The sequence below is a fragment of the Callospermophilus lateralis genome, chromosome 1 (genome assembly GCF_048772815.1).
Source record: "Callospermophilus lateralis isolate mCalLat2 chromosome 1, mCalLat2.hap1, whole genome shotgun sequence".
NCBI classification, from domain to species: Eukaryota; Metazoa; Chordata; class Mammalia; order Rodentia; family Sciuridae; genus Callospermophilus; species Callospermophilus lateralis.
The window spans coordinates 25,752,938-25,771,380 of record NC_135305.1 but is presented as its reverse complement, the minus strand read 5'-3'; the positions used below and the strand labels follow the sequence as shown (position 1 = coordinate 25,771,380).

Below are 18,443 nucleotides of genomic sequence, written 5' to 3'. Positions count from 1 at the left end.
GCATGGGGGAGACTTAGTGCTTTATAATTTATAAAATATTTTCATGTGCAGTTTCATCAGATACAATGTACAAAAAGAACAAATAAAATGAAGAAATAAAAGTTCAGTGATTATAAGAGAATGTCCTAAAGACATATAGTAATTAGTACTTATTTAGGATTTGAACCTAGGTCTTCTGACTTATCTTCTAGTGTTTGTCTCCATTTTCCCCTCTTAATAGTCTAAATAAAAATACTTAGCCATTGAAGAAATATAAAAAACGTTCTATTATAATATTGTGGTTATATAGAATTAAATTGTTGTTTCACTGAGTAAATAAGACTAACTCCACACGCTAAACATTTTAAAAATTTATTTCTAATCAATTTATCATGATGGTATTATTTTTATAAAATATAATATTTTGATATATGTATGATATGCACTGATTGAATCAAGCCAATTAACATTTATCACCTCACTTACTTGACATTTTTTTGTGGTGATACATTTGTAATTTACTACCTACAAACCTTTTAAACACTTTCAATACCCAATATTCTTGTGTTGCCTTCTCATTTAAAAATGGCATTAGCTATGTTGGAAAGAGGAGGAAGTATGAAAATAATTGTGATATACACAAAGTAATTTGATGGTTTTCCTCCCCATTCCTCAGGTCTTCTTTGCTGTGTTAATTGGAGCTTTCAGTATTGGACAGGCATCTCCCAACATTGAAGCACTTGCAAACGCAAGAGGAGCTGCTTATGAAATCTTTAAGATAATTGATAATGTAAGTCTGAACTGGCCATTTATCCATTCACCTAAAATATTTTCTGGTTAAGATTCAGTTTCATTATCACTTTTCTAGCTCTCCACAAAGGATCACTAACAATCGGTTACTGTAACCTACTAATCTAAAATTTTATCCTGTTTAGAAGCCAAGCATTGACAGCTTCTCAACGAGTGGGCACAAACCAGACAATATTAAGGGAAATTTGGAATTCAGAAATGTTCACTTCAGTTATCCATCTCGAAAAGAAGTTAAGGTATGGCAATAAATGACAAATCAATGATTGAACAACCTATTGGATGAAGAGCTTGTTCATTTCCTTAAGAAAATACAGAAAAAGAAAAATTCATGTATATTTTTAAACCTAGTATTGAATTGACTGATAGTTCATAGACTGTACTCTATAACTGTACACGCAAAATTGCCTTTAAGTTTATTTTTCACTCTTGGTAGATCTTGAAAGGCCTCAACCTGAAGGTGGAGAGTGGGCAGACAGTAGCCCTTGTTGGGAACAGTGGCTGTGGGAAAAGCACAACAGTCCAGCTGATACAGAGGCTCTATGACCCCACTGAGGGAGTGGTAAGCTAGATGCTAATTCCATTACAGATCACTCTGATGATGTGATTTCAACTCCAAGTATTTGAGAATCACACTTATTTCTTATTTCAGATCAGTATTGATGGGCAGGACATTAGGACAATGAATGTAAGATACCTGCGGGAAATCATTGGTGTGGTGAGCCAGGAACCTGTGTTGTTTGCCACCACAATAGCGGAAAACATTCGCTATGGTCGTGAAGATGTCACCATGGATGAGATTAAGAAAGCTGTCAAGGAAGCCAATGCTTATGACTTTATCATGAAACTGCCTCATGTGAGTTAGCCTGACCTTCATGGTTCCAAAGGTGTGAAGAATAGACAGTGGCCAAACAGTCCATAGGAAGTTAGGAATCTACTGTATATTGGGAAAACCTCCTTACAAGGGAAATTGAAATTATTTTGAATCATTAATATCTGGCAGTATTAACTAGTAGTAGATATGTCTTTTAAAACTAGGGTTGGTTATTGCTAAGTTCTAATGAACTAGACTGTATTGCCTATGATGAGGCTTGGTTTCATGGGATTACTCCCTGATTTACAATGATTTAATACATGAACACCTTGTTCTTTTGCTAACTCCTCCTGTGTTTTTCCTGGTGTAGAAATTTGACACCCTGGTTGGAGAAAGGGGCGCTCAGCTGAGTGGGGGCCAGAAACAGAGAATCGCCATTGCCCGTGCCCTTGTCCGCAACCCTAAGATCCTCCTGCTGGATGAGGCCACGTCAGCCTTGGACACAGAAAGTGAAGCAGTGGTTCAGGTGGCTCTGGATAAGGTCTGTGAGCCCTGGTTCAAACCAACTTATTTATGAATGTAACACCCTGTTTTTAATTCTTCTTAATCTTGGCCTTTACTTGTATTTGTATTTATTATAATAAAATATCATGTTAAACCATTATCAATTGACTATATGTTTACTGAAGTTAGAGATGATGGTCTATAGCTTTGATGGTTTTATAACATGCAAAGCACTGGTGTTTGATGAATATAATTGGAAAGAATGATTTTTTTTTAACATGTAAGTATGAATATATTCAAAAACCAAATTTCTCCCTCTTTAGGCCAGAGAAGGCCGGACCACCATTGTGATAGCTCACCGTTTGTCCACAGTTCGTAATGCTGATGTCATCGCTGGTTTTGATGATGGAGTCATAGTGGAGAAAGGAAATCATGATGAACTCATGAAAGAGAAAGGTGTTTACTTCAAACTTGTCACAATGCAGGTATGATTTGACTCTAGAACTTCCTTAAATTATGTCCACGATAAACTAATGTTGCTATGAGTAAAGCTATAAATAAATGTTATTTGATTTGATTCTCTTGAAAAGTAAGAAAAAATACTGGGGGATTTAGGATTAAGCCAGTGTTTAAAATGTTTTTTTTTCTTAAAAAGAGAGGAACTAAAGAATAAATACAGGAAAACTTAAAGTGATTTAAAGGTGTACTATTCACTAATAATAACCACTAGCCACATATGATCATTGAACATTTAAATGTTGATTAACCTGAATTGAAATGTTGTAAGTAGACAACACACATCAGATTCTGAAGGCTTAGTACAAAAACAAAACAAAATAAAAACAAAAAAAGAATTGCAAAATATTTCAAATGTTTTATATTGATTGTGTTTTGAAATGATAATATCAGATATGAATATCTTGAATGTTACTAGGTTAAAAAAATAAATAATTCAAATTGATTTTATCTCTTTTCACATTTTTAAAATATAGCTACTGGAAAGTTTTAAATGAAAAATGTGGCTTATATTATTACTCATACCATTTTTCTGTTGATTGGTCCAAAGCAAACTTGATTGAGCTAAATTTCCACAGAAAGGAGATGACCAGATAAGATGCATGGAAAGGATTCCACAGTTCTGCATATTCACTAGAAATCCTTATTTAGTAGTTTTTATTTTTCCATATATTACACAGAAAGGAACAGCAATTTAACTTCATCCATTCCTGTAACTACTTGAAGCAAATTACCATTTTTCTTGGTATCTGATGTTCATTGGTTAACTAATCCTAATCAGTGTATGCATATTTCTTATTAATTTTAGACAGGAGGAAATGAAATTGAATTAGAAAATGAAGTTGGTGAATCCAAAATTGACATTGATGTCTTCCATATGCCTTCAAAAGATTCAGGATCCAGTATAATAAGAAGAAAATCAACTCTCAAGAGTATCCATGGACCACAAGGCCAAGACAAAAAAGAGGTTTCAGTCCCTGGCCTGCTGGCTCCCTTGTTTTTTGTCTTGTAATGATGCAGAAACATCTCAGAAGGGTCGGGCAAAGGAAAGCTCTTTAACCTCATGGGGGTTTGGGGATACTATGTAGCCTTCCAAGGCATACCCCTGTTGACCTACTTTCTCCAACTAGGCCCCACCTCCTATAGTTTCCACTACCTCTCAATAATGCCATCAGATGATTAATCCATCAATGGTTTCATCCCTTGATGACGTCAGAACTCTCATAATCTAATCACCCAGGAATGTACCTCTGAACACTGCTGCATGATCAGGCACCTAGCCTTTAACACATGAGCTTTTGGGGGAATTTCAGAGCCAAACAATAACACTCCTAGTTGGGTGGGCTGGGGCTGAGGTAGGAATGGGAATAAGAAATGATTTTCCAGCATTTTGTGATATTCTCCAGGGTGTTCCACGAACCAAAATGTCAGCATTTTAAAATCAGTTTAGAATTTAAAATTAAGAACTTATAGAAAGATTTCTAGAATTAGAATTTATGATGTAAAGACTATAGTAGATCTTTAAATATTAAAATTTCATTTCTGTTTATCCCTAAGCATAAATATTATTGTTATTTTCTGAATGCCAGGTCAAGAGTTAAATGTTTGTGCAAACATCATTCATTTCTTAAAAAACAAAGGGATACAGTAACAGAATCTGTCAGCACTTTCTAGAAGCTAAATAGCCAGTAACTGATAAGGAAAAATAATGTATTCACTTAAGAAGTTTTGTGCATATGGAAGAACTGTACATCATAAAATCAATTATCAATTTTTTTAAACTAGCTTTTTGTGCTATTTTGTGTTTTCTAGGATGAAAATGTACCTCTAGTTTCCTTTTGGAGGATTCTAAAGCTGAATTTAACTGAATGGCCTTATTTTGTGGTTGGTGTATTTTGTTCTATTATAAATGGAGGCCTGCAGCCAGCATTTTCAATAATATTATCAAGGATTATAGGGGTAAATGTTTACATCCATTTTGGTTTTATATTTACTTGTGAGTCCTAAATGAAGAATGAATGGAGCATGTGTGTTTGTATAAACTTACATAAGCCATCGAGAACACATCTCTTCACATGACACTAACCAGCTCAAAGATATAAAAATAGAATATGGTATGTGAGAGGAAAGTTGAGTTTGTAAATTCATATCTAGGGCCCTGTCAATTTCCATCTCAGGGGACTAGATCCCTGAGATAGTGAAACCAGTAACATGACTCTTTTGTACCATCAATAAGCAAAATTCTAGAACTGTCATCTCACCAGTGTACAAAGGGGATTCCTCATGTATTTTTCAAACTGACTTAAGAATAAGCTGTTACTTAACCTACACCCTTGCCAGGACATGACCAGGCCTAGCATGCAGTCTCTGGAAGGTGTAATTTTCATCTCTGTTGCTAAAACTGAAAAATAAATAGCTTCCTAAATATTTAGGTTGACCTACACTGTTTTCACCTGATCTAACAGTGATATTTTCAATAATAATGTTACAAATGAAGCAGGCGTGCTCTCTATTTAGTGACAGATTTTCAATCATCAAACTAAGGATACCCTTGCCATACTGCTGAAAACATTGTGGAGAAAGAAATTGAGCACCACAAGTAGCATAAGCCAACACTAACTTTTGATTTTAAAACAAAAAATACATAACTATTCACGTCTATCCATACATGACTAGCTTTTTTCAGGTTGATATTCATGTATTAAGTACTCATTCAAGAAATATTTTTTCAGTGTTTGCTTTGTGCCAGCTATTTTTCTGTGTGCTGTAAAATTGCCAACAAGAAAACAAAATTTATGGTTTCATGCAGCATGTATTTTAGGACAGAGGCCAGCAAGCTTTTCTATAAAGGATACAAGAGTAAATATTTTAGGCTTTGCAGGTCCTATGGATTCTGTTGCTGATAGTCAACTCTTCCCTTGTGGCACAAATATGGAAACAAATGAACATGCTGTATTCCACTAAAACTTTATATAAATATCTGCCCTGTGGCCTGTAGTTTGCTGACCCTGTTCAAATATATGTCTTGGAGGCAGAATGATAGACAGTGGTGTCATCAGAAAAAAAGAAATAGAAGTGGTTGACTTAGGAGTGGGTTCAGCTTTTGTTAACAAAAATTCAACTTATGAACTTAATGTTTTTCTCATGCCTGTTATAACAGTAAGCCTGAAGGTCAATGATGCAGAGCTGACACATAGCTCCTAGGTATTGGGGCAGGTAATCAGCCATCTGTCTTGTAAACAGTGGGCTTTGAGTCTGATTGCTTGGTCTATACTCTTGGGTCATCCCTGGCTGGCTGGCTGTGTTATCTTGAGCAGGTTAATTGTAGTCTCTCTGTGCTTTAGTTTCCCTCTCTATAAAATGATGGTGATGATAAAGCAACTTGAAGAGATGTTTGTGGAACAAGAGGAACAGTACACATGGATTTGCTAGAGTATTGTTTGGCACAAAGTCAGAATTCAGTGATTGTTAGTTGTTTATTTCTATTGAAATGACTAGGCAAGAAAAAAATGATTTAATCTCTTATATCCCCTCCTTTTTCACAAAGGATAAAATTATCTGGGCTGGGTTAGGAATGTGACTCTCACAGAATGATTTTGACCTTGTGAAGGGAGAGGTGTGTTTTCTTTCCCTGTGGTTGATATTCTGTTTTCTTTGAGCCCAAGATGTTCTATTTGCCCTTCTAACCATTTCTGTAAAAGTTTCCATGTATGGTTCTCAGTCACCTGACTGCAGCTCTCAAGTGACTATCTAACTGGCCATATGACAAAGAATGCTAACAGCAGCCTCCTCCTTTCTGAAAGGCCAAATGTATGAGCACCTCTCTCTGGTGCACCAAAAGCACATCAACAGTTTCCTTCCAGATACCTCAGAATAGTTCAAAATGTTCACATAGCAAAACAACAAATTGCCATATGATATAGTTCCTCACCAAGGAAGAAAGAGTATTTGCATTGCTACTTTACATAGCCCAATGGCACTTATTACTCCAAGAGGAAACCTAATCAGACAAAATGTTGGATCAATTGATGAGTGACAGACCTCTTCTTGGTTATTAAGGAAGGAAGAAGGCAGATACTTTTAAGGTCAATATTAGCTAAAAGAGGCAACCCTGATTCCCAGAATGCAAAGGCTCTCCTGACCCCCAGAATAATGCCAGATGGGGAGTGGGGCATACCTGGCATGATTTTTTCAGTGATTAAACTAATAGTCCTTTAAATATCTTCTCATAGGTATTTACAAAAAATAATGATCCTGAAATACAACGACAGAACAGTAACATATTTTCGCTGTTGTTTCTAATCCTAGGAATCGTTTCTTTTGTTACATTTTTCCTTCAGGTAAGTGTCTACACTTTTACTTTATTCATTTTGAGGGAATTTATGACCATCTGTGTAATTTTCCTTTTAGTAGCATTGCTCCTCTGTTAACTTGGCTACTAACAGCTATGTTGGTTTTCATCCTGTGGCTCTCTGAATTTCCTTCCCCTCCCTTCTGACTCCTCCCTCAGCTGCCAATATCGGCATAATTAGAGGGATACAGTGTTTGATCTAATATCATGATTGGAAATGAAAGATGAGAACTCAAAAATGGGCTTTGGTGAGACTCTAGATATAAGTTTGAATATAAGTATTGCCAGTGAATTTAAATACCCAAAGAAATGTCTTCCAGTATTCTGAAATTCAACAACAAATAAGAACTTCCTAAATAAGCTACACTGTTTTGAAGAATTTATCAATCAACTTTTTCTAAAGGAAAAAGGACTCTTTAACTATGAAAAAATGTCAATCCTCAAGGGGCTGGCATTGTAGCTCAGTGGTAGCACACTCGCCTAGCAAGCGCAAGGCCCTGGGTTTGATCCTTAGCACCATGTAAAAACAAATAAAGGTATTGTGTCCAACTACAACTAAAAAATAAATATTAAAAAAGAATGTCAATCCTCAAATAAAAACTGTAGGAAATATTTGTAGAGTCATATTTAAAAAATTTTTTTTTTGTAGTTATAGGTCGACAGAATGCCTCTATTTGTTTATTTTTATTGGTGTTAAGTATTGAACCCAGTGCTTCACACATGCTAGGCAAAGTGCTCTGCCACTGAGCTACAGCCTCAAGACTCTACAGTCAGATTTTACAACTTGTGAATCGTTTGGCAGAAATGAAATTTTTAAAGGTATCAAGTGCTCTACAAGTTTAGTATGCTAAGGCAATATGGGTTTTGGTGTAAGACATAGGTTGTTTTTTTTTTTTTTTTTGGTACCAAGGATTGAACTCAGGGGCACTTGACCACTGAACCACATCCCCATCCTCCTATTTTGTATTTTTTAAATTTAGAGATAGAGTCTCACTGAATTGCTTAGTGCCTCACTGTTGCTAAGGCTGGCTTTGAATTTGTGATCCTTCTGTCTCAGCCTCCTGAGCTGCTGGGATTACAGTTGTGTGCCACTGTTCTTGGCTATGCTAGGTTGGCTATGCTAGGTTTGAGTACCAGTTGCACAAGTACCCAATTTTGAGTCCTTAGCAAAATGAGCAATTTATTATTATTATTATTAGTAGTAGTAGTAGTAGTAGTAGTATACTGGGGATTAAACCAGGGGCACTTAACCACTGAGCCACATCTCATATTTGATCCTCATATTTGATTTAGCAAGAGGGTCTCACTGAGTTGCTTAGAGCCTTGCTAAGTTGCTGAGGCTGGCTTTGAACTCAAAATTCTCCTGCCTCAGCCTCCTGAGCCACTGGGATTATAAGCACGTGCCACAAGCACCTGGGCAAATAAGTACTTTAACTGTCTAAGCCTCAGTGTTCTATCTGTATGTAGCACAGGGGTAATGTTGCCTCTTGACGACTATGAGAGTTCGTGTGCCCAAGTGTGCAGGCCTGGGTGAGGCCTTAGTAAATAACAATCACTTATATAAATGAGTGGCATGTTCTTATTCTTCACAGGGCTTCACATTTGGCAAAGCTGGAGAGATCCTCACCAAGAGACTCCGATACATGGTTTTCAGGTCCATGCTGAGACAGGTATGTTGTTAAGGGGTGAGCTGGCATGTGGGACTCCTCTTTTGTACTTGGGAACTCAGGAATGGGAGCTCAGCCAGGCTGCTCAGACTGCTCCTGTGTAGGTCATCCTTCAGTCTCCTCTCAGAGGTGTCTTTAAACCATCCCCCAGGTCAAGTAGAGGCCCTAGAGTCTATTGGATGTATATAGGTGGGTACAAGGAACTGCAGTTGAGACAGATGTCGTTTCCTGAGTATTTTCACCTCCAGCTTTTTGTCTGAGTAGTTGTAGGCAGTGTCAGTGGAAGTGACCTTCAATGCCCCTATTCCTTTCCTCCCTTTATTTCCTTCTTTCTCTTGGGAAACCTAGGATACTCTGTCATGTTTTTTTCCTGCCCTTTTTTCCCATCCTTTCAACAAATCCAAACTCATCCACATGACCCATTCCTTACTGCCAGTTCCTTTGCTGTGGCTAGACTGATACAGCACTTCAAACTGCAGCATTGCCATCTAGTAAGGACTCAATGGATTGCCTTTCTTTTCTCGTACCTTCAAGACCCTTGAAACAGACACTCTGAATGTTTTCCTTAGAAAGGGAAATAAAGGATTTTAGGAATGTAACCTATAGCAGCCTGGTTGAAAGGAATAAGTTTATTTAATAATCAGGAAATTTTTATATGTAACTTAAAACATTCCTTTTAAAAATAATTAATCACTTGCCATTGAATAAAATGATGCTCTAGAAACCTGCTCCAGACATGCCAGGGCTACTTGAACCCTGGTTGAGAAGCATCTGTGGGCTGTGCTAGGATTTCTAGAGGACACACAGGTTTCCACCTATCTTTGATTTTGTAGTCCTTTCCCACTCTTCCTACCACCACCTAAAAAGACATATTTTTGAAAGTTTCTAGCTAGTGATGGACAGATCCAGGACTGAGTCTGATTAATTAGAGAGCACTATTTGATGGGGAACTCTATCTTTGGACCCTCTAGTCAAACCATAGTTATAACATAGATTTCACTTAGGCTGGTCTTGGTCCAGGGCCAAATGTCTCATTACCCCATCAGCCTCCAGGCCAAGTCCCAGGTCCATTATACTTTTGGAGCTGAGCTGAGGGTTTGTATAATGCCTTCTCCATGAATTAAGAAGAACAAACCCATTAAAGCCTTGTGCTTATAAGACATCATACCAAGTATTCTAAGTCATTCAATTTGAATGGTTCCTGTCTTCAAGGAAGTTACATTACCATGGAGAGAAACCTGAATACTTAAGAACACTAAAAGGCAGATTGATATTTGCTATAATGAATTATAACACTCCATCTTTTCTTGAAAATTTTAGACAAAAATGATAATTACTATTTTAATGCAGATCACCACTTCAGTAACCATAGTTATTTATGGTGGACATAAGTTCTTTAAACTCATTTTTTAAGTGGTTTACAAAGAAAATTAATTCCATTTGATACTGAATGTCACATTTTAATTTAGATTTGTTTTGTTGATTTGTTTTAACCCTGTTTGTTTATTTCACCCTGAACTACAGTTATCTAACTGCATGTTCAACTTCTCTATTTGGAGGTCTAATAAATGTTTCCAATGTTAATATTTTAGACATGAACTCTTTTTTTTTTTTTTTTTTTTTTTTTTTTAAGTACCAGGGATTGAACCCAGGGGTGCTTAACCACTGAGCAACTTCCCAGCTCATTTTAAAATTTTCTTATTTTGAGAAAGGGTCTCACTAAGTTGCTCAGGGCCTCGCTAAATTCCTGAGATGGGCTTTGAACTTGCCATCCTCCTTCCTCACTGCCCCCAGCTCAACCTTTATAGGCTTACCCCTTACCTACTCTTTGCCCACGTCCATGAGTGATGGCACCCTTCTACCCAAGTTGATCAAGGTAAAAACCATGGTGACTCCTCTTTCTGTGTTTACTATTGCAATAGCTTCCTATCTGTTCTCATTGCCTCTCTCTGTATCCCAATCCAGTAGGTTCACCTCACAACAGCCAGAGCCATTTTTCTAAAAACTAAGTCAAACCATATGTCTCTTCCTAAAACCTGCTGAAAGTGACCATTCCTCTCTGGATGAAGTATGGAATTTTATAGTTTCCTAAAAGGCCATACATGATGTCCCCTCCCCACTCTCAGGCCTCATCTCCTACACCTTAACCCTTGACCAGCACTCAGTCTGCTTCCCAAACAGTGCTCACTGTGTATGTGTGGGAAGAGAAGATGGGAGGAAGCCACATGAGGACAGAACTCTGTCCAGAGGAAGAGGCAGCTTTTTCAGATTCACACCAAGTGACTTCTTAGGTTACAAGCACCCTTTAAAGCTTTGTTGCTAGTATTTGGACAGGTCAAGTGTAGTTGCACCTCAGATCCTTTGCTTGTGCCACTTCCTTCTTCTTGGATATGCTTATCCCTTCCTGCACTTAGTTCTATGCTCCAAAGTCATCTTAGAAAGGCCTTCTCTGTTTCTACACCAGTTTCTAAAATAGCACCTTCCCTTACTTCTTTTTCCTTACCCACCTCCATTTTTCTTCACAGCGTATATTACCTCCTGAGATGGCATAAATGTATTTGCACCCTCTATCTCCAGAACTTGGGCTTTAAGAGAGCAGCAAATTTGTTGTTAGTGCTCACTGTTTTGTACAATACTTCAAATTGTGATTGGGACCAAGCAGGCACTCAGACTTCTTCTGATGAATGAAATGATCAGTTTATGTATTCGTATATAAATCCCTTTCTTGTCTACTGAATGTCAGAGGGGATATAATTGATCAACAAAATTGATCGTATCACTTTCCTCTTGGAGCCAAGAGTCTCACAAAATAGGACTTTGATGTGATTATGATGAAATCTCTTCTGTGCCACAGGATGTGAGCTGGTTTGATGACCCTAAAAACACCACTGGAGCATTGACAACCAGGCTTGCCAATGATGCTGCTCAAGTGAAAGGGGTATGTGACTCCTTTTGGTTTTGTCATAAGCGGTCTTTTAAACCTCAGCATGAAATTGATTTTCTTATTTTGATGTTAATTATTATCATCATTGTGAAGAAAATTTTAAATAGACACAAATCCACAAATATATGTTTTAGAACAAAAATGTTAACTATTTAAACATTAAATGCTGTTTAGTGTCTAGATAACTTGTAAGCTATCTTTTGTTATTGTTGTTCTATTCATACTCTTAACAAGATATATGTAGAAGAATGGTTATTTAGAAAAGAAGTATTTTCTCAGGACCAGTCTGTTTTAGTGCTCAATTAACAGAAAATTGTAGTTGCTACTGAAAAAATTATGTGTATAGTTGCTACTGGAAAGTTTAGGGACATTACAGTTCATAAATTGAGCAATAAAATAGGTTTTAAAAATAGGTTGAATAAAATGAAAAGCACTTGAAAAAATTAAAGCAAGGTGGAAGGAATAACTTCAAACTGCTGAACCATCAGGTTTTGATTTTTAGCAGAAGTGACAAAATTTCTTCTATAAATTTTTATGGCAAAAATCTATAAGCTGATGTAGAATTTGAAAAAAAAATGTGATCTCTGCTGTGTCTCCCCCAACCTTGGGTGTTATAGTCTTTATTCTTTATTCTTCCTGTAAGGCAGCACTATCCTAGCAATTATCCTATCTAATAGATATTTTTGGAAGAATAAATTATATTTGGAATGAGAGAGTTGTATAATTACAAGTCAGATCTTAAAAATGCTATTTTAATATAGATATCTTTGTTGAAAGCAAACAAACGAACAGAAATCAAGATTTGGATCCAGTTATATAGAACCTAACCAAACAAAACGTACACTGCTTGAAATAATTTTGAACCTTCAGAAACAGATAATGATCTTACCTTATGCCAGTGTACATTGTTAAAAAGTACAGTGGGGAAATGGAAGCAGCATGAACTGGTAGGGGCTGGCTGGTTGTCAGGGAGGGAAAGGCTCAGTGATGATATGGGCAAGAGGCCTGAAGGAAGGAAAGATGCCATCCTTGTAGGTGTTTGGAGGGGTGCCTCTAATCAGAAGGTCAGCAAGGGCAGAGGCATTGAGCACCAAGCATTCCTCAAACATTCCTGAAGTAGTAAGGGTGACAGAGCAACTAGATTAAAGTAAGTGAAAGAACAAGTCTTAATAGGAAATGCTTCATCGTCTTATGAGTTTATCAGCAGTATTTGAGATCCTAGGTTGTTCCTGTCTTAAAGGGGGAACCTCAGTTTCCTTTCTAAGACATTGCTTTTTTCTCCCACTGGCCACTGTCTCCCACTGTTCGTTGCTATTTTGTCCTTATAGCCCTGACCTCAGTGCCCTGGGTTTGTTATCTGCAGAGGCTCTTTCATCCAGTCTCATAGCTTTAAAAACCACCATTGTACTGGAAAATCACCAGTATTTGTGTGCAGATGACTTCTCTGCTAAGTTCCAGACATAGAAAATCCACCTGTCTCCTTGACATGTGCACATGGTTGTCTGATGTCTGATGTCTGATCATCGACTGGCCATGCCCTACTCAGAGCTCTCAATTCTCCTTCAATCCACTCCTCCAACAAATTTCCCAATTTCATTAAAAACCAATTCTATTTTTTTCAGTTGTGCAGGTCCAAAGTGTTAGAGTCATTCTTAAATCCCCTTTCTCTCAGATCCCTCATCAAATCCAACTAACAATTTTTGTAGACTGAACCTTTTTTAAAAATCCAGAATTTGTTACATTTCACCACTATTCATATGACCACACTAATCTAAGACACTATCACCCCTGTCCTGTATTATTGTAATAGACTTCATACCTCTATTCCTGTCTCCTTCTAGACATTCATAGAGCAGCCAGAGTACTAGTCTAGTGTTTATATCAAATAGCTGTTAGATGAATCTGGTGGAATTGATAGGAGTTTTGAAGGAGTCTATCACAGGAGTTACTATGAAGAGAAGTTTTAATCAATATACCTGCTCATTTTTGGAGTTGGGAAAGATTATTCAGTCACAGAGATCTTGGTGGCCATCCTGGATATAACTCCATTATAATTTTTTCCCAAGATCAGCCTCACTTGGGCAGAAAAAATGTTTAGGAATGGAAAATAACATGGGCCCTTTCCAGAGAAAGCAGATCAGAGAGCCAGAGAAAGATTTGCAATGAGTTGAGGGTACAGTATTTTCAGGGTAGAGGAGATGTGGAGGATTGAATCATCGAGCAAGGACTGAATTGACTTTGTAGGCCGGCATCTGGTTTGAGGCTTGGCAATCACCACACACTACTGAGAGTCATGCTTCAGGCTCCCTCTGGTATTCAAACTTTCTTAGTATAAATTAAATTCTATAGCTTTCAACTCTGTGTATATTTTTTCCAAATCAAATCTAGGTTAAATTAAGCATAATAAGCATTTCAGATAGGCCTCAATATTTTTGAATGTCAAATGACAAATAATAGTCTTAAATTATAAGTAGTACTGTACCTAACTTTGGAAATTTCTACCATCCAGTTTAATATAAATGTCAGAGTTTATCTTGCTAATTTTCAGAGCTTGCTTTAGAGAACATAGTTTAATTGATTAAGACTTTCTTGGCATTAAAAATTCGGAAGAGAGAAATATGTTATCACAGTCTGGAGTTTTGATCATCCACTTTCAGTTTATTCAGAAGTCATGGATAATCCTCATTTTAGAAACTCAATAAAGTTGTTACAAGTAAAATTTTATTTTTGTTTTATAACTGAGAAGATAATTAATATATTTTCATGAAAGTGAATTGTTACAGTTCTTAAGAATATAGAAGTGTGGATTTTAAAGTTAATAAAAATTAAAAATGTGTCTCTAATTTGTTTTTTAGGCTATAGGCTCCAGGCTTTCTGTAATTACCCAGAATATAGCAAATCTTGGGACAGGAATTATCATATCCTTAATCTATGGCTGGCAATTAACACTTCTACTCTTAGCAATTGTACCCATCATTGCAATAGCAGGAGTTGTTGAAATGAAAATGTTGTCTGGACAAGCACTAAAAGATAAGAAACAACTAGAAGGTTCTGGAAAGGTGAGTCAAACAAAATGCAATTGCTTACCTAAGTAGAGAAAAATATTTTAATCAGTGTTGTTTTGTTAGTCCCTACTACTTACTATGTTCTGTTTTTATCACCATTCCCCAGAGCAATATATTTTTGACATTTATTCTGCAGATTAGAAACTGAAGCCTTAGGCTCAGACTGACACTGCTTCTCACAGGCTTTTTTGGTTTCAAGCTACTGTCTTCACACTCCTCTCTTCCTTCCCCTCCCCTCCTTACTTCCTTCAACCCCCACCCCCTTTCCTTCCTCCACATCTCTTTTTTTCTCTCTCTCCCTCTTTCTTTTAAGCAAGCTTAAATCTCCTTTATTGAGAAAAGTAGGACCTTTTTATTATGTCTGATGGGAAAGGTTCAATATGGAAACGTCCTGAGGTCCTTTTTCTATCTGACTTAAATGATCACCACTGTCCCTCTTATCATTCCTCCTCCTTTCATCCTACTTCTGCTTCTCCTTCCCTGAATACTTGTTTTTCTGCATGTTTGTTTATTCTTTTCTCATTATTTAACAAATGCTTATGTGACATTACTGCATTTCCTGGCAAATGCTTTACTCTTCATAGTGACCTTGTACAGGAAGTCCTAGTGTCATCTCGCTTTCCAGGTGAAGCTGAATACCTTCTGGCAGTGGTCCCCTGTGCCTTAGAGAAGAACTGAGGAGTCTTAGGGCCAGGGTTCAAATTCAGGTACCTGTGCTTCTGTTCTCTAGGCGGCAGAAGACAATCTGATGTCATAAGATCTGGATCATTATAGAAATGAGGGGTCAGAACAGGGCCAAGTCCCAAAACTGGGACTAATGTCTAGATAGGAGTATATCTACTAATGGATATTCCAGACTCTCCAGGGTCAGGGCAGGAATCTAGTTAGTTTATGGTGGGTCTGTCTCTCAGGCACAGGAATCCTTTGTCTGTGGGCCAGGTCCCTCACAAGTGTGTGATGTGACAGGTCCTGAAGGATGTTCCTTGTCAAAGGCACATTGTCCTCTGCCTCCTGCATTTCCCAGATTCTGCCTCATCTCCAGGAAACTCCTCTGGGCCAGCTTTGGTGCTTCTCCCAGTGTCTGTGGGGGAAAAACCTGCTGTGAGATGTCTGGCAGGCTTTTAGCCATATGGTGCTGCTCCCAGAGTTCCTGGTTTGGTCTAACCTGGGTAACACTGGACCAGACTGGGGAAGTCCTATGCCAATGACTTCATGTAATAATGTATCTTGTGTTTCTTTTCTCCTATGGTGTTGACTCTTTATTTGAATAAAAGCTGGAAAAATCTAGAGAAAAATGTAAACAAAAAAGTCTTTAATAATGTCATTATTTATTGAGGTGTGTGAAATCTTAGAATGGAATCTTAGACTGTTTATGAAAGAAGAAGACAGATCCTAAGTTAAATCATTGCAAACCAAGGTCAGCACCTTTGAGGTGGTGCATCAGAAATGAGACTCTTGGAGTCCTGTAGAAGGGCTGAGGAAAGAGTGCAGGTGGAAATGGTATGTGTGGATACGGTAGATTTTCTAAGTCAGACTGTGAGAGATTCTCTAATCCAGTGGGGGCTCTGGAGAGGGACAAAGGCAAATAGCGAAAGTGGTGGTTGCTTCACCAATCAGTTCTCATAATATTGAAAGTCAACCCCATTTGATCCTAATTCTCAGGTTACAATTTATTGAATATTTATTAAAAATGGGCTTTATATGAAGAGCTCTACATATGTTTGCTCATTTCATGCTCTCAGTAGCCCTGCTGAGTTACGCCTGTTGGAAGAGATTAAATATCTTTCCCAAAGTCGCAAATCAAACTTCAAATCAATTTTCCTAACTGATATCCTTCAATTCTTGTCCACCTATAGTCTTTATTATTCTCAAAGTCAGTATACTAATCTCTTAAAAATACAAATCAGATCATGCTAACTCCTATTTAAAACTCTCTAATGGCTTCTAATCGCATTGGAATAAAATTCAATCTTACCCTGTCTGTAAAACCCTGCAGGATCTGATGACCTCTATAATCTTGTCCTTTACTATACTCTCCTATGTCTTGCTGCTCTGGTCTCATGGGTCTTTTTGTAACTCTTAGAACACTCTAGTCTGGTTCCCACAGATGTGGCTTCTTCCTGTACATATTCAACTCTCAGATGTAGTACCTTTACTGAGAGGCCTTTCCTGACATCTGAATTAATTCATGACATTTCTCAGCCCTTAATGTTGCTTTCCTGTTTCTTTGTTGATTAATGGTTTATCTTCCCTAATAAAACAAAAGCTACATAGGGGCCCAGACTGCCTCTGTGGATTTGCTCTGAAGCAGATAGGCAGGCTTGCAATTCCAGAACAGGTCTGTGGGAGGCCAGGGCTTGTTCATTACTGTGTGAGGTCAGAGACTGTTCATAACCTCCTCTCAGTTGGTGATCTGTGATTTCTAGAGTTCTAGCACATTAATATAGTCTAAGAACATTTCTATAAAATAGATGCATTTTCCTTTTCAACATTAAAAATCACAATCAAACTTCATTTTATTTGAAGGTAGGAAGACAAAGGTGAGGAGGTTTGCTTGTGTTTTTCTTTCTAGAAGCATATTTGCATTTTCCTTTCTCCAAAAGTATCAACTACATGATGCTTTATGAGGGAAATAATGCCATTTACTTCTCCTTGAACTGAAGTTCTCTTTTCTTCTGGTGATTCCTGAGACTTTGTTTGAAACTCTGGGAATAAAGGAAGCTGTGAGGATGCAGGATGCTAATTAAGGTTCTTCCTAATTGCTTCATTGTGCATTAAGATGAAGTGATTACATTGTGAAGTGATTATATTGTTCTACTCACTATGCAAGGTCTGTCGCTCAAACTCTCCCTTTTATTGAGTTTTATATATACTGAAAAGCGACATTTATACTCTAGCCACAGACACTCCTGCCTTAAACACTACACACAAAATATTTCTTAAAATTTTTACATTAAAATTTACAGTAAAATCTGCTTTTCAGCATACATTGCTGTAATTTGTAGAATGTTATTACTGATCCAGAAAACCTCTTCTATTTGTTTGAATCCTTATAATTAAAAATATTTTTAATGTGTCTGAACAAGGATTGCCTTTGGGGAGTTTGAAGGTGAATTTTTCCTCTAATTTCATGCTTTCTGTATTTTTTAGGATCTTCTAAAATGAGTGTACATTATTGTTTAAATGTGTAAAAGAAGCTTATAAAAACATAAATTAAATCTGCAAATTTTCTTCCTTTCTAAGTAGCTTTTGGTAAACATACTTCAGTCTTTGCCTCACTAAAAGAGAGAATATTTTTAATTTTATTTTAAGTAAGATTTTGTTTTTAAGAATATGTTATTAACTTTTTTCTTTGAATAGCTTTTTATACTAGCCTTCAAAAACTGACTTAATGTCTTGTGAAATATTTGCTGTTATCTTTTAAGTTAGATAATTAGTGTAGGATTCAGTGAAGAATAAGTGAGATTTCATGTTTACAACGTTTCAGTTGTAAATCACTGTAAATTAATGCAATGACTTTATTCGAATCAGCTGACCAGTAAAAAGGTCAGAGACAGGAAGAACATCTTAAATAGTTGAGTGACTTATCTTAGTGACCTATTATATTTGAGTTTGAGGAACTGAGAGACCCTCTCATCTACTCCCTCACATTACAGATGAAGAAAAGGAGATGGGGTGGCTCAAGGTCCCATGGTGACATAGACTGAAATCTGATTTAGTATACCAGTGTTTCTTGCATTCTCCACATCCCTTTACCCAGACTCCAAAAGGTAGCAAAGGATGTCCACGCCCTAAT

The 18,443-nt window shown here is 37.1% G+C and overlaps 1 protein-coding gene across 2 annotated transcripts in view; it reads left to right on the top strand.

Annotated features, from left to right (window-relative positions):
* The window catches only part of Abcb1 (ATP binding cassette subfamily B member 1), a 179,584-nt gene that overhangs the window by 144,367 nt on the left and 16,774 nt on the right, over window positions 1-18,443 (top strand). For both annotated transcript variants that reach the window (XM_076860686.1, XM_076860677.1), the window contains exons 10-21: window positions 656-769; window positions 915-1,025; window positions 1,223-1,348; window positions 1,439-1,642; window positions 1,971-2,141; window positions 2,428-2,589; window positions 3,429-3,587; window positions 4,433-4,579; window positions 6,853-6,960; window positions 8,564-8,641; window positions 11,493-11,576; window positions 14,438-14,641. In XM_076860686.1, coding sequence (XP_076716801.1) covers window positions 656-769; window positions 915-1,025; window positions 1,223-1,348; window positions 1,439-1,642; window positions 1,971-2,141; window positions 2,428-2,589; window positions 3,429-3,587; window positions 4,433-4,579; window positions 6,853-6,960; window positions 8,564-8,641; window positions 11,493-11,576; window positions 14,438-14,641 — 1,668 coding nt within the window. The remainder of the gene's footprint in view (window positions 1-655; window positions 770-914; window positions 1,026-1,222; window positions 1,349-1,438; window positions 1,643-1,970; window positions 2,142-2,427; window positions 2,590-3,428; window positions 3,588-4,432; window positions 4,580-6,852; window positions 6,961-8,563; window positions 8,642-11,492; window positions 11,577-14,437; window positions 14,642-18,443) is intronic.